This window comes from Papio anubis, chromosome 4 (genome assembly GCF_008728515.1).
Source record: "Papio anubis isolate 15944 chromosome 4, Panubis1.0, whole genome shotgun sequence".
Classification (NCBI taxonomy): domain Eukaryota; kingdom Metazoa; phylum Chordata; class Mammalia; order Primates; family Cercopithecidae; genus Papio; species Papio anubis.
The window spans coordinates 31,862,477-31,887,786 of NC_044979.1; the positions used below are offsets into that span (position 1 = coordinate 31,862,477).

The 25,310-nt window shown below is 35.7% G+C and overlaps 1 protein-coding gene across 9 annotated transcripts in view; it reads left to right on the forward strand.

Moving 5' to 3' along the window:
* GRM8 (glutamate metabotropic receptor 8) overlaps positions 1–25,310 on the forward strand; it is an 824,703-nt gene that overhangs the window by 752,861 nt on the left and 46,532 nt on the right. Inside the window, exon 10 of one of the 9 annotated variants that reach the window (XM_031664855.1) lies at positions 2,825–9,665. The exons of the other annotated variants lie outside the window; for them this stretch is intronic. Coding sequence (XP_031520715.1) covers positions 2,825–2,827 — 3 coding nt within the window. The 3' untranslated portion in view covers positions 2,828–9,665. Of the gene's footprint in view, positions 1–2,824; positions 9,666–25,310 lie in introns of those variants that run through there. 9 annotated transcript variants of the gene reach the window in all.

Here is a 25,310-nt window from a genome sequence, read left to right on the forward strand (position 1 = left end):
AAAGAGAAAATATTAAATGTTAGGTAATAGCTATGTTAATTAGCTAAATTGTGGTGATAATTTCATAACTTATATGTATGTCAAGATGTAAAGTTTTACACCTTAAGTATTTACAGTTTTTATTTGACAATTATGCTTCGATAAGCTGTTTTGAAAAAGCAGATTAAAACTTTAAAAATTTATATAAAGTGGCGCAGGGGACATTGAGAAAGGGCAGACTGGACCTAAGTTCGTTTACCTAAATTTGCCTTGTTAGAACTTTATTTATCTTCAACTGTGTGCAGATAAAAGTAGTTTGCAGAGCAGTTGCTCCTCTCTTGCTCCATTTAGTTTGGGGAACACCGGTTCTTGTCCTAGATTCTGAGGAGTTCTCTGGCCACCACTGGTCTAAATTGGCCTTCATTAAATAAGGACCATTTTTTAGATTGGGGGTGTGTAACTGGGGGCAGGGGGAAATACCTATCAATCTATGCATTCTGTAAGAAATCCATGGAAAGAGCTGAAGTCTGTCAATTCAAGAAGATACTTAAGGTACTTGGGGCCACTGTAGTTAGTGTTCATGTTAATTAGTGATTAAATGTATTATAAGCCTGCACAATTAAGACTCTAAAGTAAATTTGGGTGTTGCAAAAAGGAACATAGAACTGTTGTGGTTTTTATATGTCTATAAAGCTGCTTATACAACAAATCCATTTTAGTCCTAGTAAAGGTTTGCTTGCATCTATCAATCTGTAGCCTAATCGGTGACAAGAATTGCTTCTTCTGTTCACTATTCCACTTTGAGCATTTGAAACTGAAGAATGACTCCAACTGCACAATTGAAGCCCTCCATTTTTCCTTCTTGGAATGAAAAACCTCTGTAACCTGGCTCTGCTACCAGTTAGCCATGCTTGTTAACTTGTGATTTTGATATTTTGTATTATAGTTAGTAATAAAAATTTAGTTATTTGGGAATTAGTGGGCAAGAAGCTCTGTTCCAGAGCACTGTTGCAAAATTTTGGGCACTCAATCATTTCTCTTGTGTAAACCCTGGTAAATATGTTACTGGAAAAAATAAAATCAGGGACAATCAATTAATGTCATACGTTAGTTTATTTTTATCACCAACATATGTGATTTTAGCAGAAAAATTTTAAAATAACTGGTGAATTGATTGATTAAAGATGTAATTTTTAAAAATGTTTATTTTGAGTTCAGGGCATATGTGCGGGTTTGTTACATAGGTAAATTGCATGTCATGGGGGTTTGGCAGACAGATTATGTCACCACCCAGGTAATAGGCGTAGTACCCAGTAGATAGGTTTTCAACTCTCATTTTTTATGTCTATTGATACATAAAAAATTAAAAGTCATCAGCAAAGTCATCAGTATACTGGCACCATACATGCACATTATCACCGTAAATGTAGAAAATAGGAAATAAATAAATCAGTAGAAAAAGTCCGTGTTTCCAAGGAGGGACATTTTGACGTATAATAACAAATGAAATACTGAATTAATATGAGAATAGGAAACTAATAGTGAATTTTAAGATGTTTTCTTTTACATTTAATAAGGGCTGTATCTTGTTAAAATGTAATATGCACATCTTGACTAGTCACTTATTATAAAACATTTGATAATTATAAAGATATATGATTCTATGAAGATAGAGTGTCTGTAAATCACGTGTACATTTCCAAAATGCCTTTTGAAAGTGTCTCACCCAGATATTATCAAACTAAACTCCATGAGAAAAATGAGATGGGCAATAAAAAGGAAAATATTAGTGAAGATAGACTGTTATGCGGTGGTGACAGAACAACCCCTAATTCTCAGTGGCTCGTAAGAACAGAAGTTATTTTTGTTTTGTTTTAATTCATGCGAAGCTTGCAGTGAATTAGGAGACCTTCCGGAGCCACATCCTTCATGTGATCATTGGGCAATGAGAAATGCTTCCATTTGGAAGATGAAAGCAGAGAGCTAGAGAATCAAACAGTGGCTCTTGAATGCCTCAGCCCAGAAGTGATAGATGCCACTTTTGCCCAGATATCACTGATGTGTCCTAGCTACACAACTCCCCTGTCTACATGAGACTTGGGGAAGGAGGCCCTAACACACACTGCTATTTGGTGAGTGGCAACTATCTCTGTCATGGATATTAACTTTACAAGAATTTCTTAATGTACAGACTATTTTAAATTTTTACTATATAATGCATATTTCTGAAGTACATATTAAGCTAAAAGATGTTAAACCCTTTTTTGTAAATATGCCAGATTTATTAATAAAGTACCACAATATCTGCTAACAACAGATTTGCTAACAACAAATTGCTAACAACAATGAAACAATTGCTAACAGCAATGAAGAAAAGTCTTGCCAGATTTTCCTAGCTTTCTAGTCCTGTGCTCATGTCAACATTTGATAATCCCAAACTAATCCTCATAAAATATAAGTAATTTGGATCTTCTGCTTTCAAAACTTTGGTTTATGAAAGAAATACTAGTCTAATTAGTTACAGAAACAGTCTCATGTCTGATCAGGCTTTTCCAGAGGTACAACTCATATTCATCTTATATTTGTGTACTCTAACATGACCACCTTCTCCATCTTGTTCCTCTTTTTGCTGTATTTTTGTTTTTTATTTTATTTATTTATTTTTATCACGTGAGCCTCATTCCCCCAGATCCAGATATGCTGCTGCTTGATGACAGGAGAAGATGAAGGCTAACAATCCCAGATCATTTCCTCCTGTTTCAGTGACTCCAGTAGGAAGATAAATACTGTCTCCATTCCTGGAAATCACTTTGATTGATCTTGTTTCAGTCTCATTGCCTAACAGTGAACCAATCCCACTTGCCATAGGAATGAGGTCCTGATGAAAGGCTTGAGACTCACAATCATTCCTGTGCTGACATCCAGGAAAAGTCTTTGCTTAACAGCACCACTGGAACCAGCAGGAATATGGAGCAAAGGACTGTTCCCATAGAAACAGAAAGGTCACTTCAATCTATGTCTGTGGATCATGTTTAATAATTATGTCTACTCTTTTAACTTTGAGTCCGTATTGGATACCCCAAATTATATATTATAAAGTATACATCCAGTCAGCAGCATTTTTATGCCTCTAATTTTTAAAATGCTTTAAATAACCATTAAGCTGGAATGAAAAGCATTCTCAAGTCATTTACCAAGAATAAATCATAAGGTATAAGAACCGGAAGCTCTAGTTTGGACTACATAATCATTTTAAAACACCAGGTATCTGCAGAGTTTTACTGAAACAGTCTCAGTACGTAAACCAATGTTTTCCTGTTCTGCAAATTTTCTAGCAAACTTTCTTTTCAAGTCAAACACAAATATTCGTATTTTTCTCTAAAATTGGTATATTTTTGTATATAGCAGACACTTTTGTGTATTGGAAGGAGAACTAAGCAATCAGATCTATTATCTGTAACAGTTTAAGCAGATAGATTTTGAAACTTCTTTCTCCCCCCTCCTATAAACAGATCTTAGAGGGAGGCTTCAGAACTACATTTGTTTTAATTGTGCTGCACTTGCATACCTCTCAAACATGCCACCATATATGTGGGTACTTAGCTTGTCACTGTGGAGATGCTATAGCATTAAAGGACAGGTGACTGTTGCCATTCTCTTCCATTCTCAAGTGATCACTAAATTATAAATCTTTTTTATGTTTTGTTGTTAGAATGAACATTTCTGGCCTTTGTATCCCAAACATAGAGAGACAACCTCACTTAGTCTTATAACGACAGGTTCTTCTCCATTAAGACCAAGAGTTTATATCTAATCCCAACAGGTCATATGGTAACTGTAATCAATCCAACCTTGCTGCTGCTTTTTGCTCTTAAAAAGTGAATCATACCAAGTTATCAAGCCCTGCAAACATTCTACGAGCACCTGTATCTACCAGGCATTGATCATTTCTGTAATAGGCACCCTGCCACTACACCCAGGTCCTTCTGGCTGATTAAAATCTATACCGCTGACAGTTGGCCTGCCCAGACCTGCCCCGACTCTTCCTGGACCCCACCGACGCTCATTCTCCCTTCTTGTAGCAGCCTTCATTGATAGTTATACTGTCAGACACCAACTGCCAGCCTGCCTGAACCTGCTCTCTGACTTGAGATTTGGATCTCTTGAAGAGTTAGCTAAGTCTCTAGAACTTGTCCAACCTGATTCAAAGTTATCCCAAATCCCCGATGACAAGTATTTGCTCTTATTTAATGTTGTTTACTCACCGTTGTTTCTAAGAAATATTATCTCTGCCACTGCTGCTGACCTGTCAGCCTTCTCCCTTTTCTTCTGTTTTCTTTTCCTCTTTCTTCTTCACTGACTGTCACTTTGCTAGTGCTTCTTAGGCTTCACATGGTTAACCAGTCTCAGTGCAGGTATCTTTTGGAGTCTTAGTTCTTCTCAGCTGGGATCATATGAGTAGTCTGATATGTGATGAACACATTTGTTTCCCCTTCCAACAATTTTTTGTTTGAAAATTCAGAAAATTTTGATCAGACTTTTCCAGAGATACAACTAGAAAAGCCTGATCAACTGGTGGTTCTGGTGGTGGTTCCGAAAAGTTGATTTCTGCATAACCAATGTTTCAATGTGTCTCCTTAATGAAGCCCTGCGCCTTCGACTATTCTTGCCTTTTAAAAAATAATTTTCCACTTCTGTACTCAATTTTTTAAAATCTGTAGAATGGAAGTATTAGCATTTACTTTTGTAACTAGTTCTGCTGTAAAATGTAAGAATTCATGTGGAACTTTCGGAAATACACTCATAAAATACATGATATGAGTACAAAGTCTTACCATCATTCAAATAAGTACATTATTATTGGATGTAAGCAGCATAGAAAGCATTCAAAAAAATTGTAAGAATAAAGGACTGTCCTAAAATAGTTAATTTTTAAAGGGTCAGAAAAAGTAAACATGTTATTTGATAAACAAAGACTAAGGGAGAGCATAACAAACAGCAAATAGCTTAATGGTCTACAAAATATGCAAATATTCATACTATGTTAATTTGACATTATGCAATTAAAACTAAGTCAAATCCCCTTTTGGTTGATACATTACCTCCTAATTTATATAATAATGCATTAAAAGCGATGTAAGGAAAACCTCCATAGATGACTAACAGAAGCTGAGCCTCTGCTGTATAATAATTAGTCACACTTATTCACATTTATTACTACATGCCAAACATTCTGCTGAGTGTTTTTTATGCATTAAACTTACTGAATATTTTAACTGAATATTTTTCATGCATTATGCTTCTTCCTACTCTTCTATTCCAAACATATTGTTCTGATCTCTGATCTTCCCTCTAAGTACCAGATGAAGAGCTTAGTCCTCTGAGGAAGAACACTGCCAACTGTGCCAGTTCTTATGGGGAGGTACATGAGACCCTTTAGAAGGATGATAGGAATTGAAGACCAGAACCAAAAGTTGCTGTTGGGTTAAGGGTCATTGCTGGGAGAGTCTGGAAGGGAAAAATCCCTTCTCTCCTCCTGTCTTCCATCTACGTCTAGCACCTTCTATTCAAAGAACAAAGCAGAAATCCAACTAACAAGAAGAAACCTGCAGATGGAACCTACAAAAGTGGAATTTATATAGAGAGTAGAATGGTGGTTACCAGAGGTTGAGGGGACAGGGAAGAGAAGACCAGAAAAGGGGAAATGTTGATGAAAGGGCACAAATTTCAGTAAGACAGGAGAACTAGGTTCTGGTGTTCTGTTGTACAGCAAGGTGACTATAGTTAATAAGAATGGATTGTACATTTCAAAATGGCTGAAAGAGTGGACTTTAAATGCCCTCATCACAAAGAAATCATAAGTACTTGAAGTGACAGATACGTTAATTAGCCTGATTTGATCATTCTAGATACATACATATATATATATACACACACACACACATCAAAACATCACACCCCATAAATATATACAATTGTTATTTTTAGTTTTATTTTTAATTGACACATAGTAATTGTATACAGATAATACAGTGTTATTAAATATAATCACCTTGCTGTGCAATAGATCACTAGAACTTATGTCTCCAATCTGATTGACCAACATTTCCTTTTTTCCCATCCACCTACCTCCCCCCAGGCTCTGGTAACCATCATTCTACTCTCTACTTCTATGAGTTCTTTAGATTGTCTTCTATGACGTTTTTAAATTCCATGCATAAGTGAGATCAGATGGTATTTTTCTCTCCGTGCCTGGCTTATTTCACTTAACATATCTCACAGGCTCATTCATGTTGTCACAAATAACAGAAATTCCCTTTTTTTAAAGGCTGAATGGTATTTCATTGTATAGAGATACTCAAATGGAAACAACACTTAGGTTGACTATTGTGAGTAATGCTTTAATGAACATGGGAGTGCCGACATCCCTTCATCATACTGATTTCATTTCCTTTGGGTCTATCTATACCAAGTAGTAAGATTGTTGGATCATATGATAATTCTACTTTTTTTTTTTGAGGAATCTCTACACTATTTTCCAAAATGGTTTTACTAATTTACAATATCACCAACAGTAAGTGTAGAAGGGTTTCCTTTTCTATACGTCGTTGCCAAATTTTAAGCTCTTTCATCTTTTGATAATAGCTCATCTAACAGGTATAAGGTGACATCTCATTGTGGTTTGTTAATTAAAAATACAATAGAACCTTAAGAAAAGAAAAAAAAATGTAGTTTGCAGACAGTCTTCCCCCAGCATCACAAACAGAGTATATAGAAGAGTGAATTTGGAGAGATTCAAATTTGGAGAGGTTTGTTGAGAAACAACAACTTCATAAATGGAGAATATAATAAATATGAATTCTGAGTAAATCTCTCACAGATTCTCCCAAATTTCACATCTGTTCTCCCAGGAATTTTAAAAAATGTTACATATCTAGTAACAAAATAAATATGCATTTGTATTCTTCTCATGATATTTTATGTTATGCCAACAGTAAATGTAGAAGAGATTCACTATAGGTCAATAACTTTGATTTCATCTAATTAACAAGGTACTTTCATCAGTTAATGCAAGATAAATACATAATTTATGACCCATAATCAAATTTCACATAATGAAAGTCCTAATTTGACACATTAGCTACATTATGTCCATTAGAGCTTGTCTTTTACAGGTACTGCCAATGAAGCTGGTATATATTGGTATAGCACAGGGCAGAAGTAAGGTGGAAAAAGTGAAGAAGTAAATTATGCTATAAAATATTTACCATCAATTGCCAGCTCATTAATCAGACAAAAACAATAGAGACAGCCAACAGTGCATTTCCCCCCACTTTTCTGGAGATTTACCGCCTCCTGTGTGAGTGAGTGTTTTCTGCAGAGCCGTTTTCAATTGTCTATGATGGTATGCCCGCAAGGGGCTTCCCATGCCATGGTCTGTTAAAATGCGACCCTGGAAACCAGGTACTCTTGCAGGAAACAGAATCCCCCGAGGCCCTCACTAATGGTCAGGGGTCAAAAGGCTAATACCCTTGCTTTTATGGTCCTGACAAAGAGATTTTGCCTCTCTTTGGCCCTTAATGCCATCTTCCTTTACTTGATCCCACACATGATGTTTATCATGCGTGAGCAGTCAAGATGTTTCTTTTTTCCTTTCTTTATAAGAAACAATTTTCTAGGTGCAAATATACCTCAGAACAATTGAGTTTCTTAAAGTACCTGCAGCTTCAATATGCAAAGCTGTCCCTCTGTATACGCAGCTCTCCCATGTCCTTTGGTAAATTCCAAGAACTTTTATGGCCTCAGAGCCCACCTCTCATCATGAAATTCTCTAACCCTTGGGGACTTGTGTCTGACTTCCTTAAGTTTCCAGAATCCATCTCTTGTCTTCTTTAGGGGATATTTCAGGGTTAAGGGATTTCTTTGTCTTAGGCTTGATTTTCTAGCCCTCATCTAAAAATGTATTTCTGTTGCACTCCAATTATTCCCTTGAACTTTGTGTTCCATTCAAGAAGCAAGAGGTCCCCACCTACACTGTACTGACAAATGCCCTTTAATGCTTGTCTTTCATGGCTGATGTACTGATGCCCATTTCTCCCTCCCTTTTATAATAGGGCACTGTCAGCATCATAGGTTACTACTGCCTGTCATTTAAGACTCACATTTATACATCAGTTCATACAGATTTCACCTAACATTGCAATGTAGCCCTTAAGTTTTACATTTACCATTTACAGAAAGATTGTAATCTATTCACAGGGGATAAAAATCATTCCATATAGGATAATTTTAAGAGGTTAAACCAATTATTGGGTTGTTACAATGACAGAAATGGGGCAAGGACATCAACAGGCCAAGGATAATGTCCAGGAAGGGCAGTTTCAACTGGGACTGTCTAATATTATTTCTAATATATCTACATATACAGCCAGTCATTTGACAAGAATAGCCAGTGAATCCGTCTTTAGAAATTAGTAACTCCAGGCAGATGCAGCTTAAAATTCCAAGTTAGATGTCAGAGTGCTAATGAAAAGAGCCTGAAATTTGGAGACAGGCATACCCAGGTTTGAAGGATGGCCCTCCATCAGTTTTTGCTGCCAAGCTTCCTCATATTTAAATAGTTTTTTAAGACTTTTAAGAAAATGAATGAATTGGCAAATATAAAGTTGAAAGCATAGTACAGTACACATTACTGTAATAATTAGTAGTATTTCTCATGTGTGCCCCTATCATCTTTCTATAATTTGCTACATCTTTTATTTTGGAGGGGATATTGGCTCTATGCTACTCTGCATTCTATCCATATGCTGAAATTGGCTCATAATCACTATGCCCAACCCTTGCTATTTGTGTATGGTATTAAATATTAGCCTATTTCACACCTTCTCAGTGAAAACACCATTGCCCCCAAAGGGATTAAAGTTGGTTATTTGCACAGCAGCAGCAGCAGCAAAAAAAAAATCCAAAACTCATTCTCCTTTTATGAATAAAGCACAGATATGCATTCAGTACATAAAGAGGTATACAGTGCATGTATGCTGTTTAAATTTCACCTGTGGAAGGGGAGATTACGAAATAATGTCTAAAAAGGCTTTTTGTGTGTGTGTGTGAGGAACAATATGAAAAATCAATTGAGAAACACTCAATTGATTTAGCTACATTACCCCAATTTCTCCTACAGCCATCCTACCAGTTCTGCAACTGATTAGACAGGGAAGAACTTGTCCAAAGCCACCTAGTTATTGAGTGATAATTATATAGTTTAAGTGCAACTGAGCTCTGAATGATTTTACCTTCAGAGGGAGAGGCTGACAAATTAGATATTACAGTAAAAAACATGGTTCCAGTGAACATTTCCTCATTCAGAAAAGTCTGTTAGCATCTAAGTGGAAGTGACAAATGTGTCTTGGTTTCACAGTAGTGGAACTATTGAAACCTTTGGCTCAAAAAATCTGAGAACTTCTCTTCTAAAAGCACAAATGAGCCATCAATACTTCTTGTCATAGAAGAATCAGGAAGACTGAGTTTTAGTTCTACCTGTGTCAAGAATGTGTGAAATGTCACTTAATGTTTGTAGACCTCATTTCTCTAATCTATAAAATCTATAGATTCTCTTTCATTTCTTCCTTTCCTTCTTTCCTTCCCTCTTACCTTCCTTCCATATGTCCATCCTTCCTTCCACCCTCTCTCTCTTTCTTCCTTCCTTCCTCCCTCTCTCTCTCTCCTTTCCTTTCTGCATTCCTTTTGTTTTTAGTAGCAAAATTTATTTCCAAAATAAAATATCTCTGAGACTCTAAGTGTAAAATAGAAGAAACAGAGCTCAGAAGGTCAGAGTCCTATTTACTACCCCCACCCTGACATTCCTCAAGTAGCTCAGGACTCTGGAGCCCTGTGGAATACAGTTAGAAGACCACTGAAGTCAGTCCCTTCAATTTTAAAGTCTTTGGCTTTGAGCTCCTACTCTGAAGTAGTTGTTTGTATCTACCAACAGTTACTGTGCAAACAATTTTATCAGCATGCACCTATGCCTAGTGAGATTGGATATTTTCATTAGCCACCTTGCCAATGAGTTTTTATCATTACCCAAACACACAGATATTTACGCATATTTAAATATGTGCTTAAGAAGTAGGAAGATATGAGTTAATGGATTCATTAACAACAATTGCCACATGAGTAGGCTGAGCTGATCTTTACACTTTAGTTCTCAGTATAAGAATTTAACCAGATCGTTGCTGTCTTTACAAACAAAACTTTTGATACTTTAAGAACCCTAATGATGAAGACTGGATGAAAAAATAATTTAAAACTGGTTACTCAGCAGGCACAGTGTATTAAAATACTCCCTTACTCAAACTGGAAATCCCAATTCGAATTCTACATTTAAGTTCCGGGGTAGTTGGTTTCTACTCCAAGTTCAGTGCAATATCAAACTTAGAATAAAAATGATCAAGGCCTTGCGATTCTTATGGATGTGTCACACCTTTTCTGATTGCTATACTGTCATCATGGCAGCCTTCTCAGTAGCCTCCCCCAATTAATGGATTTTGGTCTACTTACCTCATTTAGTTCTAAAATATTTGTGTCTTTCTCATTCTTGCTTGTATTTCTGGTCTCTGACTTTGCCAGTTAGGTAAGAGCAGATTTCAACTTGCTGTGCTGGCTCTAACCCAACTTTCTCTTCGAAAATTTTCCATTAACTGACCGCTGTTTTGGAGCACACATGTTTTCAGATGCCTAACTTAATGCCATGGGACTGTCATATTCTTACTTTTTTCCTGACCTCTTAGCCTTGGACCCGTCTCTACCAGCAGAGGAGGGAGGCCTGCATACTGTTGCACAGTTTGCAAATGCTTGTATTATTAATAGGTCATATCCACTTGAAAGATTAAACAGTTATTTAATATGTAAGGGTTGTGTTTTGTTTGTTTAATTGATTTTTAATTTAATGTGTTTGGTATTATAAAGTCAATAAGTGATCATAGGAAATTATTTTGCTGTGAACTTAATTGAACATATTAATGAGCAGTCATCTATTTTAACCAAGTATATAGTATTTTCCAGTGTTCAGTTTTCTTCAAAGGGAATGTATTTTGTACACTCTTAAACGTTGTATTTTGTGATTTAGTAAACTAAGCCAGCAGAGTATCAATGTATTTTCATGAAAAGTGCAATTTGAAATTCTGCATTTTTCATCAGTGGCAGTGGCTGTGGCATTTAAATGTACAATTCTATTTTTGAGGACTTGAAGTATTTTGTTGCCTTCTGTATTTGTGTGTGTGTGTGTGTGTGTGTGTGTGTGTGTGTGTGTGTGATGTATGCAGAAATGCACTAGAGCTCTTTGAAATAAAGAGAAAATAAGTAGAGTATCAAAGATTTACCTGTCTTCCTCAAGCATTTTCTAAGTGCTTGAAATCAATTACTATGCTTCTTCCCTGGGCTTATATTTTACCATTTTTGTTTATTTAGAGATATAAAAATGTAAATTATTAACACCAAAACGTGAATTTTTGGATGTCTTTATCATGTGATAGATGGACAGGGCTACTAAAGCTACCTGAAAATCATTAGAATTAAGTGTATGACTGACAATTTGTGTGTGGTTTGCAGACATCCTCTAAGTTTGTTTGAAATGATGTTTAGTTTACATAATAGTAAGTAGTGTGTCCATCTATTTGAGCTAATGGCGATACTGCAACTTTAAAAATTGGAGACAACTTATACTACTTCCATCAGAAGACTTGTTAGTGTATGAGAATTACAATCATGCTGCTGTCTCCCTACAGACTCTAAACCAATTACACCATTAATATGGAGGTATAAATGAATGAGAAAATGGTCATCTTCATTACTGGTAAATATGTAATGGAAAGTAGAGCTTGGATTAGAGAGCTGAACTCTGGCTTCCTAATACCCCATGCTTCCCCAGTGGCCATGAGTGTGATTCTTGAGACTCATTATCAGAGAGAGGAAGCAGCTCCGCAGAGCTGTGGCTTCCCCTGCCAGTCATGCTAGGGAAGCTGCTACTTGTGACAGCAGTAGCAGAAGGCAGAATGTGCCTTCTACAGCCAGCTGATCCCCAAAAGAGAAGCTTGGAAGGACTGAGTTATGCATTCCTAGTGCCTTTGCCTAATCTTACTGATCAGTTAAATGACTTCCCCTTCCAGAGGGAACCATATAGATGTCTGGGTAAAAGACAGATTAGGGAGGCCTGCATATAGAGTTGGTAGTTGAAAACTCTAGGGTAGCCATTATTATTCGAACTTAGAAAATGAGAGAGCACCCTGATAGAGGTCAGGGACTCCATCAAGGTCACAGAGCTAGTCACTGATGGAGCGAAGCTTCAGATATTCTACTCGGAGAGGCTGCCTCAGTCAAAGGTAGCATGGCTGTAGACCTGTGCTATTGCATACAGCTACTCATTTTCTTCTCACATAGTAGTTGCCATAGAATAGTCAGTCCTATCTTGTGCTAAAATCTGTTCTTCAGGGAAAGATGATTATTGCTCCATTAGCACATCCCTATTAATCTTTTGGTACATGCTACTCTCTTCTCTGTCTGAGAGAAACTTCACTCAATTTCTTTGAGCCAGAATCTCCTAATCATGGTCACTGTCCCCTGCTCTGCTTCCTTCCTCTAACTCTGCCCTCTCTCACCACATGTGAGATACTCTGTGCTCTGTATCTGGACAGTGCCCCCAGTCTCTCCTGCTGGTAGTCCTGCTGTTGCATTTTGTAACATAGCCCTGCTTTCTTAAAGCTGGATGCTTTCTACTCTCTATTTTCCACCTTGAATAGGTTAAGATCAATTAAGATGATTAACCAAAAAATGAGAAAGGATATTTATAGTGGAGCAATTTTACTAGATGAAAATGTTTTATACACTCTGCTCTCTAATCAAAAGAAGCAAACAAAGCTCAGCAAACAAACAAAAATTCTCAACAACTTTATCCAACAAAATCGATGCACAAACCAAACTTTCCAATGCTTTCTCCCCTCCCCACATGTGCTGGTGCCCATACTGATATGTTTTACATTCACCCTAGGAAAAATAATTTAATGGACTTGGAGAGGCTTTCCAGGCAATATTCAAATGAGTGTTTCATGTGTCCACTTGTGATTTCTGCTTATGTTACCATTTTGATTGTATATCAGCTCTGCCAAGGAAAAGAGGCCCACCTGACAGAATTACTTAATTTTGAAATCTATGTATAAGGAACACCTATCTATAAAGCTATTTACATCTTTATTAACTCAGTGATTCCAATATAATAAAAAATTCAAAATATGGGTTGAATCTTAATTTCAAATGTAAGTTCAAAATATGGGTTGAATCTTAATTTTTATGAAAACAATTCTATTTAGTTAAATGTCACCAGATAGTTACTGTGACCCAACTATATTAATAAAGAACTGGCTTGAGGTGAATTAGTGGGAACAAAGCTTCGGGGACAGAAAACCTGGGATGGAGGCCAGCTTTAACAATCACCCTGTGACCACGCCCTTGTGCAAGTCAGTAATTTCCTTTCTATCTTAAAGTTCTTCATGTATACAGTGTGAATAATAACACTGTGCTCATTGATTGTGTTGGGATTAAATTAAGAGAACGTAAAGTTCTTAGTACAGTTCCTAGCACATGAAAAGTTCCTTATGGGCCAGGTGCAGTGGCTCACACCTGTAATCCCAGCAATTTGCGAGGCCGAGGCAGGTGAATCACTTGAGTCCAGGAGTTTGAGACCAGCCTGGGCAACGTGGTGAAACCCTGTCTTTTAAAAAGATATACAAAAATTAGCCAGGTGTGGTGGTGCATACCTATAGTCCCAGCAGTCCCAGCTACTTGGGAGGCTAAGGCAGGAGGATCATTTGGGCACAGGATGCGGAGGTTGCAGTGAGCTGAAATTGCACCACTGTACTCCAGCCTAAGTGACAGACTGAGACCCTGTCTCAAAGAAAAGTTATTCAGAAATGTTAGTTATGTGATTATTGAATTTTTAAGGCTTGTGGAAATTGAGCATAATTGACACTATGCAATGAAAGAAGGGATGGCTTTTTGTTATTCTCTGAAGTCAACTTCCCTATTTAGATACTGATTCAAACAAATAAATGAGGAAACAGGTCTTGTGAAAATATAAACAATCTGTATGAATAATTAAAATATTCTGAAATGTATTGAAGGCTAGACAGGAAACAGTGAGATCCTTTCCACACCCACAGATATACTATTTTCTTATATTGCTAAAGTTATTTCCAACTATTATCTCATTTGTTCTTTCAACAGCCCTTCCAATTGTTAACGTGATTTTACAAATATGACACCTGTGGCTAAGAAAGATAAAATAAATTGGCTAAAGGTTCACAGAAGCTGTAAGAAAAGACTCAGGAGAATTCACATGGTCTTGTTTCCTGTTCATTGTTGTTTATATGAGTCCCCATTACTTCTAACGGTATGAAACTGTGTAAAAGTTGTTAAGTTCTGTACATTTTCATTTGCATTCTTATAAAATGCAAGCAGTGTAAATTTGTGAATAATCTTTTTCTTAAACTGAAGTTCTCTGGAAAAAGCACATAAAGTTTTTATGAAAATGTAAATGACAAAAACAATATCCATTTCATTGTAGTTCCCTGTAAAATGAAGATAATAGATACGCTATTTTAAAACGTTTTTGTTTTTGAACATTTGTAATGGTCCTGGATTAAGTTTCATTAAAATAAAAGAATATGGGCTACATTGAGAAAATTGTCTAGGGCCTATGGAGAGGAAAATCATGTTTCTGTGAAATAGTATATAACTTCATGAAACCCATAAGATGCTAGTAATGCTTGTAGAACAGTGCTTATTTTTGAAATTTCTAAATAAGCCAGCTTGGTTGGAAACTTTCAACCTCAGACATCATGGTGGATAGGGTAATTATAGATTCAACAAACTTCACTAATCACTTGAAACTTTTTTTCCAATGGTACAGCATATAGAAGGTTTTCAATTCATGTTGGCAATTATTGACAAAATTACCGTAGAAGAAGAAAGAGTATAACTTTGGAGTTGAATGGTTCGAAAATATACTCACATTCAGGATTCTGTAATGAATTTACTATGCCTTGGACATATTACTTAACCTCTTCAAATTACCTTTTCTAATTTTTAAAATGAGAGGCTACTGGGATTATTCCAGAATTAGAGATCACCTATATGAAAAATCTACAGTGTAGTGTAAGCTACATAAAAGACGGTGATTGTCTGAGTTTTCCTGAAAGCAGAAGTCTGAGACACAGACATGCATGCTGCAGTTTATTTGGGTGGAAGACTCTGTGAGGAAACATTGTGACTGAAACAGGGGAGGCAGCAGAGGTGTGTAAGGGTGCGTCTAGAGTCCATGGGGCCTCCACTCTCCTAAGACCTTGAAACGTGGAGACCACCTCCTCTGTGTATCCATCAGAATAATAGGCTAGAGCGTTTGTCCATTGTCATAGTTCTTGTTCTCTAAGGATCTATTTCTTCTAACCTCATTTTAAAATAAATGGCACAGGCTTATGAATACCCTTTTTTGGTCAAGATGCTGTGATTATTGATTGCCAAAGCTAAGGCTAGTCTTTCCACTGTTAAGGCTTCACGATTTTCTAAACAAGATGGAAGACTTTATTCAACAGAATATGCTACCATTTTTAAGAGAACAGCAGTTGTCAGCATGCAGGGAAAGTGCTCTTACCAAGGGCTTGGCTGAAATGAAGAGGTGGTCATATTAGGGAACTTGAATCAGAGGAGAAAGATGAAATAAACAGGACACAACGTGTTGGTAAGGGTAATGTATTAGCCAGAATTCTCCACAGGAACAGAACCAGTAGGCCACAGATGTAGATATGTAAGAGGAGATTTAGTGTGGGAATTGACTCATGAAGTTATGGAATCTGAGAAGTCCCACCATCTGCTCTCTGCAAGCTTGAGAACCAGGAAAGCCAGTGGGCAATGGTGTCACTCCCAGTTTGAGGCTGAAGGCCTGAAAACTACAGGGGGTTTGGGAGTAACTGGTCTCAAAGTTCAAAGGCCCAAGAACCAGGAATTCTGATGTGTAAGGGCAGAAGAAAATAGATGTCCTGGCTCTGGCTGAAGGAAGGAGGGGGGAGGGAGGGAGGGAGGGAGGCGGGGAGAGAGAGAGAAAGAAAGAAGAAGAAGAAAAAAGAAGAAGAAGGAGGAGGAGGAGGAGAAGAAAAAGAAGAAGAGAAAGAAGGAGAAATAAGAGAGAGAAAGGAAGAAAGGTAAAGAAAGAGAGGGAGGGAGGGAGGGGAAAGGAAAGGAAAGGAAGGAAGGAAAAGAAAAAGAAGGAAAGAGAAGAAAAAAAAAGGAAGGAAGTTAAAAAAGGAAAAACAAAGAAAAAAGAAAGAAAAGAATTTGTTATTCCTTTGCCTCTTGGTTCTATCTGGGCCCTCACTGGATTGGATGCTGCCCACCCATGTTGGTGAAGACAGATCTTCTTTATTCTGTCTACTGCTTTGCATACTAATGTCTTCAGGAAACGCATTCACTCGCACACCAAGAAATAATGTTTTACCAGCTATCCGGGCATCCCTTAAGTCCATTTAAATTGACACATAAAAGTAATTATGACACAAAACTTTCAGAGAAATGAAAGTTGCTGTGGATGAGGGTAAAACCTTAAAGGGAAAAAGAAAATTCTAAAGATTTTTTACAAGATCTTTCTTTGTGGTATCCTGCATAAATCTATAATACATCTTCAAAGTCTTGTTTTTCTTTACAGTTTTCAGAGTTAAACTACTGATACCGGGTAATAAGGCCTCTTTACTTTATGGGGATTATATATGAAATGTGTGCACACATAGTACTTTGCCAGTATTCAAATCATCCTCTATGACAAGTGCTGCATACCTCAAGTTATTTGGATTTAATTCTCAAAGATGTCTCCATTATGTGTCTCTAGTTCTTCTAATTGTCATGCTGTGCATCTAGTTATGTTATAGCTGATATTGATTTGCAATTAATGTGTAGGACTTAGGGTAATAGCTATGCCAAAAGATTGCATTTGATTACTACATTGGTTTTTTTTAAACTTTCTCATAAAATACTTCATTTAAATATCAGAAGGGGGGTAAGCATTTCACTGTTACAGACACTGGGACTCAAATATGTTTTGTGGCTTTTCTAAATCCATATGGTTCTTTAAGTCCATACTGTGTGGACAGTTAAATTTAGATCTTCTATCTCCTAGCCTAGTTTTTTTTCCCACTGTGTATGGCTGCATTGTCATAATATTTGTATGCTTGAAATTGTACACTGCTTTATAAATTGATATTCTATAATATGTTAAGTATATATCTGATATATATTAGTTACCCAAAGTAGAAGACATTATAAAATAATTTATAATATTAAATGTTTTCCCTACAAATACAATACGGACACGTATGTATTTGTGACCTACACTAAAAATATTAAGATTTATAAAATTCAAGATATTATCATTATCATATGCATAACTCTGTGCAAAATACTATAGAAAAGTCAGAAGAACTAAAAATCTTCACCTTTGGAAGTATGACAATCTAGTTTGGAAGATAATTCTAATTCCCAAAGAAAAATCATAAATAGCACATAAGTGAGTACATACCCAATAATATAGGAAATAGTTCAGAGATCTGGAATGGAGATGAATTGGACGGGATCCAACTGGAGTGAATGATATATATATTGTAAATATTGGGAAGAATGTGAAATTAGAAGATGAGGGGGGGAAAAGGTGTGTTTTACAAAAGTGAGAAAATCTGTTTTATTCAAGGTTATCAATAGAGTGGAACGAGATTATGGATGGATGTTAGGCATAAGAATTTAGACTTGAGGCTTTTAGCATAACATTTTCCTGAGTGTTGCCTGAAAGCATCCAGGATACCCAAAGACATTTTAAGGGACTATGAAGTATACAGTGAGCCCTATTTTCATTATAATACTAAAGCATCATTTGTCTTTTTCACTGAGTTGACATCTACACTGCTGGTACAAAAGTACTGGTGGGCAAAATTGCTAGTGTGTTAACATGAATCTTGGCACAGCCACCAAAATAGTTATTAGTCATTCTGTTCTTCACTACCATGAACTTACTATTTTTTTTCTGTCCAGTTACAGTTGAATGCTATTGCTAAAGCAAGGAAAATTAAGTTTATTAAATCTCAGTTTACCAGGTTCCTACATGATGAGAAAGAAGAACTTATAATCCTTAAAGTATGATGGTTGCTTCAAGGAAAAGCTCTTATGAGGTTAGGTTGCAAGCTGATCTAGTTGCTTTTTTCATGGAATGCCATTTTTAGTTGAAGGAATGACTGACAGATAATTATGTTTATTCAAACTTGGATATATGGTAGATATTTCCTTGAAAATGAATGGAGTAAGCTTGTCACTTCAAAGAAACAAACTGACAGTATTTGTTGCCAAGGATAAAATCTGAGCTTTCAGGCAAAAAGTAGAACTTTGGAAAATGTATTCCATCACCATGAGTTTGATAGCATTTCCATTCTTAAATACTTTTTTGATGAGATTGGTGATGATATTAACAAGTGTATTTTTTATAATCTATAGTAAAATCTGTCAGCTCAGTGCACCAATGTTTACCAGATGAGACATGTATGATATTAGGAAATCATCATGAAAAAAGTAGATGCATAAATGAAAGGTCCATTTAAAGTGCAAAATTGACCAATGGATTTTAATATAATAGTATATGGAAAGTTTGTTAATATTGTTTTGGCTCCTACACTGCCATTAACCTTCAAGAAACTACCCCAGTCAAGTAATAGAGTAGTATCAAAATAAATAAATCTGTATTATCAGAAAAAGTTATTAAAATACTACTTCTATCTCTTGTGGCAGCACATGCCTGTAGTCCCTGCTACTTGGGAGGTTGAGAAGGGGGACCAGTAGTTTGAATCTATCCTAGGCAACATTGCAGACCCCATCTCTTAGAAAAATTAAAATACGTCTCAATTTTTCAACCATATTGCCTGTCTGCAGCTGGGTTTTCATTATATACCTTTACCAAAACAAGTTATAGATTGAATCTAGAAGAAAATATAAGAATCTAATTGTCTTCCATTAAGCCAGTAATTACAGATATCTGCAAAAATCTAAAAAAAGAAGCCACTCCTCAATAACATTTTGCTTTGAAAAGAGCACTAAGTATGCACACTAAGTAACTTAAATGCTTTATAATTTGAGGTTGATAAATTGATATGGTAATTACTATTGAAACAGAGCACTACTCTATAGTACCTGTGATAAAAATTGTGGTGGCTGATGCTCAAGTCTGGTTATAAGTGTTTTGGAAGTATGAACATTTGATTAACAGCTAACACATTGTAGTTATCTGTACTCTGGACTAATCATATTTGGTTTTCAAATTTTGCATATGGACACATTAGTAATTTTTGTAAGCCCTTCAGTAAATCATAAGACCTCTTTATTAGGTCATAACCAGCATTGCGTTTTAATTTTCATAAAATATATTCCTTGTTAAACATATAATGGGCTTACCTTTATTATTATAAATAAATACATAAATTTTTAAATATTTTTCAGTTTTAATTCCAAATATGGCAAATATCAACAGACATAATCCACAAAAAACAAAGGACTGAGATATCCTCAATATTTTATAAGATTTTAAAGGGGTCATGAACCCTACCAAGATTTTTAAAAATCATGAGATCTATATATTTAGCTTACAAATGGTTACAGCCTTCATGATGGCGATTCTGACAGGCTGGGAAGTGTAACCTTCAGGCGAAACCAGCAGGCACTTTGAGGGATGGGAGAGTGGAACAGGGATATATGCTGACAAGGTTGGCCAAGTAAACATATTCAACAGGTTGAGGGAGGTCTTATGGATATTCACAAAGGGGGTCCTGACACATGCATACTGAACAAACATGTATGTTACGTGTGTCCCATGTTCATTTTAGAGTGGAGATAACATTTAAATGCATTACAGTTAGGTCCTATATGTCAAAAGGTGAGACAGGAACATGAAGGTATTCAAATGTGCAGCCTCTGTGAACAGGCCAGACTGAGCCCAATGGTCGGTGGTCTCTTACCAGGAGAAAGTTACTGAAATTAGTCTCTTAGTCAATCAGAGCTATGTAGTTATGGTTTGTTGGACAGGGAGTTCAATTGGTCAGTGTCTGATGGATGAGCTGCAATTATATTGCTTATCTACAGGCCAGGGCTTATTTACCTACTAGAAAAAGAAAAACCTTGTGGGAGTTATAACAGAGTTTATTCTTCAAGTGTAGAGGTACATGACTTAATGCATGCCTGGCATGGCCTTAGGTCATGTTTATAATTTGGTATCTTATTGCCATGAAAAGTTTTGCTCTGTTGGTTATCATCTCTAGTTTATCATTAATGCTGGTCAATTGTGTTAAATCTGCAAAAAGGAGGGAGTATAATGAGGCATGTCCTCATTCTGTCTTGGCCAGATACTCAGATTTTTAAGGTCTCTCTGGGGTCCCTTTGGCCAAGAGAGGGTTCATTCAATCATGTGAGGAGCGCAGGATTGTAGTTTTAGTTCTCGGGCCAAAAAGATTAACAACTGCCAATTTGGCAGAAGGGCAACCACTGAAGATTTTTGAGTCTTCAATTTTGTATCCCTTCTACCCAGTGTCTATACTATAATAAAGAGGTCTGGTTTTAATCCCTCTTTAAATCCCTTCAAAGGCCAAGGTCTTTAGCATTCCTTAACACTTCAATAAAGGCCCCTATGAAGATCCTCTAGCTTTCATCCCCAGACACCACTCATCATTTCACATACTGCAATTACTTACGGGGATCAAGGACACATCCCACTGTGCTATGCGGTGCCCTCATGCCTTAGCTGGTGCTATTTCCCTCTCCTGGAAAGCCTTTCATGCCTTTTTTTTTTTCTTTTTCCTTATTCTTTTTTTTTTTTTTTGCTGCCTGTGTGTTACTTGTCTATTAAGACCTTGATTGTGTTCATTTTCCTTGGGAAACTGTAGCTGAACTCTGAATCTGGGTAATGTGTTACCCCATATTATTATGACATTTCTTGATTCTGTGTCCATTTTCTCTAGTGGTTAGTAAGCTTCTTCAGGACAGAGACCTTGTGCCTAACCCATAGTTAATGCTTAAAAATGCTTATTGCATTTGCATTTGCTTGCTCAATAATGCTTGCATAATCAATGATAATACATGCTTGCTTAAAAATAATTAATACAAATACTAGTTAGGAGAGTTAGTCTGATAATTACCTCGAAAATGATTTCAAGTCAGAAAGGTCTGTAGAATGACTTAAGCAAAATTGTGGTAAACAAACAAAACAAGTACGTAAGTCAGACTCACTTTTTCCTCCTTGTTTGCATGCAGATCGAGTGACAATAACAAGTTCTGAAAAAAACATTTAAGAGTAGATCTATGCTAGCATACCCTTACCCAGCTTTCAAAAAATGGGGTCAGTTATTTAATATTTTTAAAAGCACATTTGTTTTATGAAGGCCAGCTCTCACATTTTAAGGTCACTGTTACAAATTTGATTTCCGTGCAAGAGGTTTTAAACAAAAACTACATTGTTTCAGAATAAAGATTTAGCATAACATAAAAAAAAATCACTGGACTAATGTTGAAATATGAATAAATTGAATTTAATTTCTTGCTTGGAGTAATTAAACCAGTAATAAGTAAAAGTAGCGGTAAGTAAAGTAATTTAAGTAGTAGTTACATTTAAAAATGAGGGTATTTTCTTACAAATATGCTCATTGCCCTGCAATGATTCACTTTAAATTCATCTAGACGTGAGAAACACGTTTGACTACAGAAATGATAGATGAGCACTTCTTATTAATATTTCTACATCTTAATGCTATTCAAATGCATGCTAAGGGATCCTAGTCTTATTTGTTTTTTTGCTTTTCTAGATGTCATTCCATTTCAGCTATTTCCTTAGTCATAATGTAAGTCTATTAGCATACCACGTGGGCTGAACTTGCACAGCTGTCCTTGCCAGCGGCTGCCCTGCAGTTGCTCCATCATTGGGGTAACCAGCTGTTACTTATTTAAAGCCTCCGTCATTTTGTATGACAGAGTAACTTAATTATTCCCTGCTTTGGAGATGTTAAATGAAATTATCTTCAAAACAAGTGCACTTCATTTAATATTTTTCTCCATCAAGTACTTGAACTGTGACATTTACGTCATAAGCACTAAGTAACTAAATGCTTTATAAATTGAGGCCTTTTGATAGGGTAATTATTATTGAAGCAAAACACTTTTCCAAAAGTACCTGTGATAAACATTATAGTGACTGATGCTCAAGTCTGGTTATAAGGGTTTTGGAAATACAAAAATTTGATTAACAGATAACATGTTTATTTACACTCTAGACCAGATAAATTTTGTTTTTCAAATTTTTGATAGGGATACATTAGTGGATTTTTACATCCCTTCAGTAGATCATAAAATCTCTTTAAAGTGTCATGACCAGCGAAGGAAGGAAGGAAGGAAGGGAGGGAGGGAGGGAGGGAGGGAGGGAGGGAGGGAGGGAATAGTAAGGGTAAGTTTTATGAAATTTTATTTTAGTTATATATAAAGTACCTGTGATAAACATTGTAGTGACTGATGCTCAAGCCTAGTTATAAGTGTTTTGGAAATATGAAAATTTGATTAGCAGATAACATATTTATATATACTCTAGACCAGATAAATGTTGTTTTTCAAATTTTGGTTAGGGACACATTAGTGGTTTTTGTTAGCCCTTCAATAGATCATAAAATCTCTTTAATGCATCATGATGAAGGAAGGAGGGAAGGAAGGGGAAGGAACGGAAGGAAGGATTTTATTTTATAATTAGTTATATATATTATATATATATTTAGTTACATAATAATTATGTAACTAAAATAGTTATACATAACTAAAATAAATTATACATATACATATATATATAACTAAAATAAGTATACACATAAACATCTTGGATAAGATACAAATGTTTTTCTAAGTGTGGTTACCCTGTCAAAAAAGTTTAAAAACCCAAATCATGAGAGTATCACATAAACCTTTATAGCATTTACCTGATTAAACTCCTGAACACACTCGTAATCTCACAAATATTTTGCCCATCGTCATGTTTTTCCCCTTTAACTTTTTTTTCTATTTTTTAAACTGTAGTAGAAGTACACAGAAGATAAAATTTACTCTCAACCATTTTTAAGTATACAGTGCAATGATGCTAAGTATATTCATATTGTTGTGCAATCAGCACCACCGTTTGTCTCTATAACTCTTTGCATCTTACAAAACTGAAATTATTTACCCATTAAACAATATCTTCTCAATTCCTCTTCCCCCAGACCCTGGATCTGCTTTGTCTCTGTGATTTTGAGTACTCTAGGTACATGATTGTCTGTTTTGTGACTTGCTTGTTTCACTTAGGATAATGTCTTCCAGATTCATTCATGTTGAAGCATATGTCAGAATTTCCTTTCTTTTGAGGCTGAACAATATTCTGTAGTATGTTTAAACCACATTTTGTTTTTCCATTCATCTGTCAATGGATATTTAAGTTGTTCCAGGTTTTAGCTCTTATGAATAATGCTACCGTGAACATGGGCATACAAATATCTCCTCAAGACCCTGCTCTCCATACTTTGTGTCATATATTTAGAAGTGAAATTGCTGGGTTATATAGTAATTATATTTTTAATTTTATGATAAACTGCCATATTGTTTTCCAAAGCAACGTTACCATTTTACATTACTGCAAACAGGGCACAGGGATTCCAGTATCTCCATATTCTCGCCAACATGTGTTTTCCGTTGTTATAGTAGTAGCTATCCTAATGGGTATCAGGTGGTGTCTCATGATTTGCATTTTCCTATTTATCAGTAATGCTGTGCATCATTTTATGTGCTTATTAGCCATTCATAATCTTCTTTGAAGAATTGTATATTCAAGTCCTTCGCCCATTTCTTAATATAGTTGTTTATTTGTTTTTCCCCTAGTTTTTAAATTTGAGATAATTTTAGACTTACAAAAGCATCATAAAAATGTCACAGAAAACTCCCCCTTGCCTTTTTCCAGCTTTCCCTAATATGAACATTGCATATAACCATTGTAAGTAAAATGATCAAAACTAATAAACTAACATACTAAGAAAACTACCAGCTTTATTCGGATTTCAACAATTTTTCCATTAATATCCTCTTTGAGTCGTAGTATCTAACCCTGGATCCCACGTCATCTTAAGTTGTCATGCTTCCTTAGTTTTTTTCAGTCTGTGACAGTTCCTTAGGCTTTCTTCAAATTTAATGAGCTTGAGAATTTGAATAGTACTGGTCAGTTAACTTTGTAAAGTACCCCTCAATTTTCTCTTGATTAGATTGAATGTATATATTGTTGGGAAGATTGTCACACAAATAATACACTCTTATCATTGTATCATATCAAGGATATGATGACTTATATGTACTAATATGCAGTAATATGTTTTATTATTTGTGAATGAACCTTGCTTATTTGCTTAAGGTAGCTTTTTCCAGATTTCTCCGTTATGAAGTTATGATTTTTTCATTGGTAATTGGTAAATATTTATTTGGAGGAGATATTTTGTAATGGTATAAATAGGTGTTTCTTCTTAAAACCTATCCACTAAATCTGTCATCCATAACTGGATCTTGTCTATAGCAATTATTACTGTGATGTTCTAGTGATGATTTTCTACTTCCCTTATTCCTTTTTCGTTCACTAATTGGAATTATCCTTTAAGGAAAAGCTTTTCTTTCTCTTCAATTTATTTATTCAGATATTTATATCAGTTTGGACACATAAATATTTATTTTATTTATTGGTTTGTAATCCAATCTAATCATATATTTGCCACTCAAATTTTTTTAGCTTTGACCTTTGAGAGCTCTTTGAGATGGCTCATGCTTACTTTTGGTATGCCCCATCATTTTTGTAAAAATGACTTCCTCAAATTTTGTACATCAAAATGTTCCAGGTTCATCTTATATTTTCCCTGCTACAACCCTGGGATCAATGTCTTCTACAAGGATGCTGGAGAATGGTATGTAGAAATCAAGATCTGGATGCGAGGTATGCCCATTACTACTGGGGTGTCACTGTCTCTAGGCTCTCTCAAAGCTCGAAAACATGTATATGCACTAAACCATGGGCATTGGCACATATTTATTTATTTTTGCATCTGTTTATGTATATATACATGTACACATAAATACATATTGAAAGCCCTTGCATTTTACTTGATACCTTTGACTTTGAACCAACATTACAAGGGTCATTCTAAATTTTCCTGTTTTCT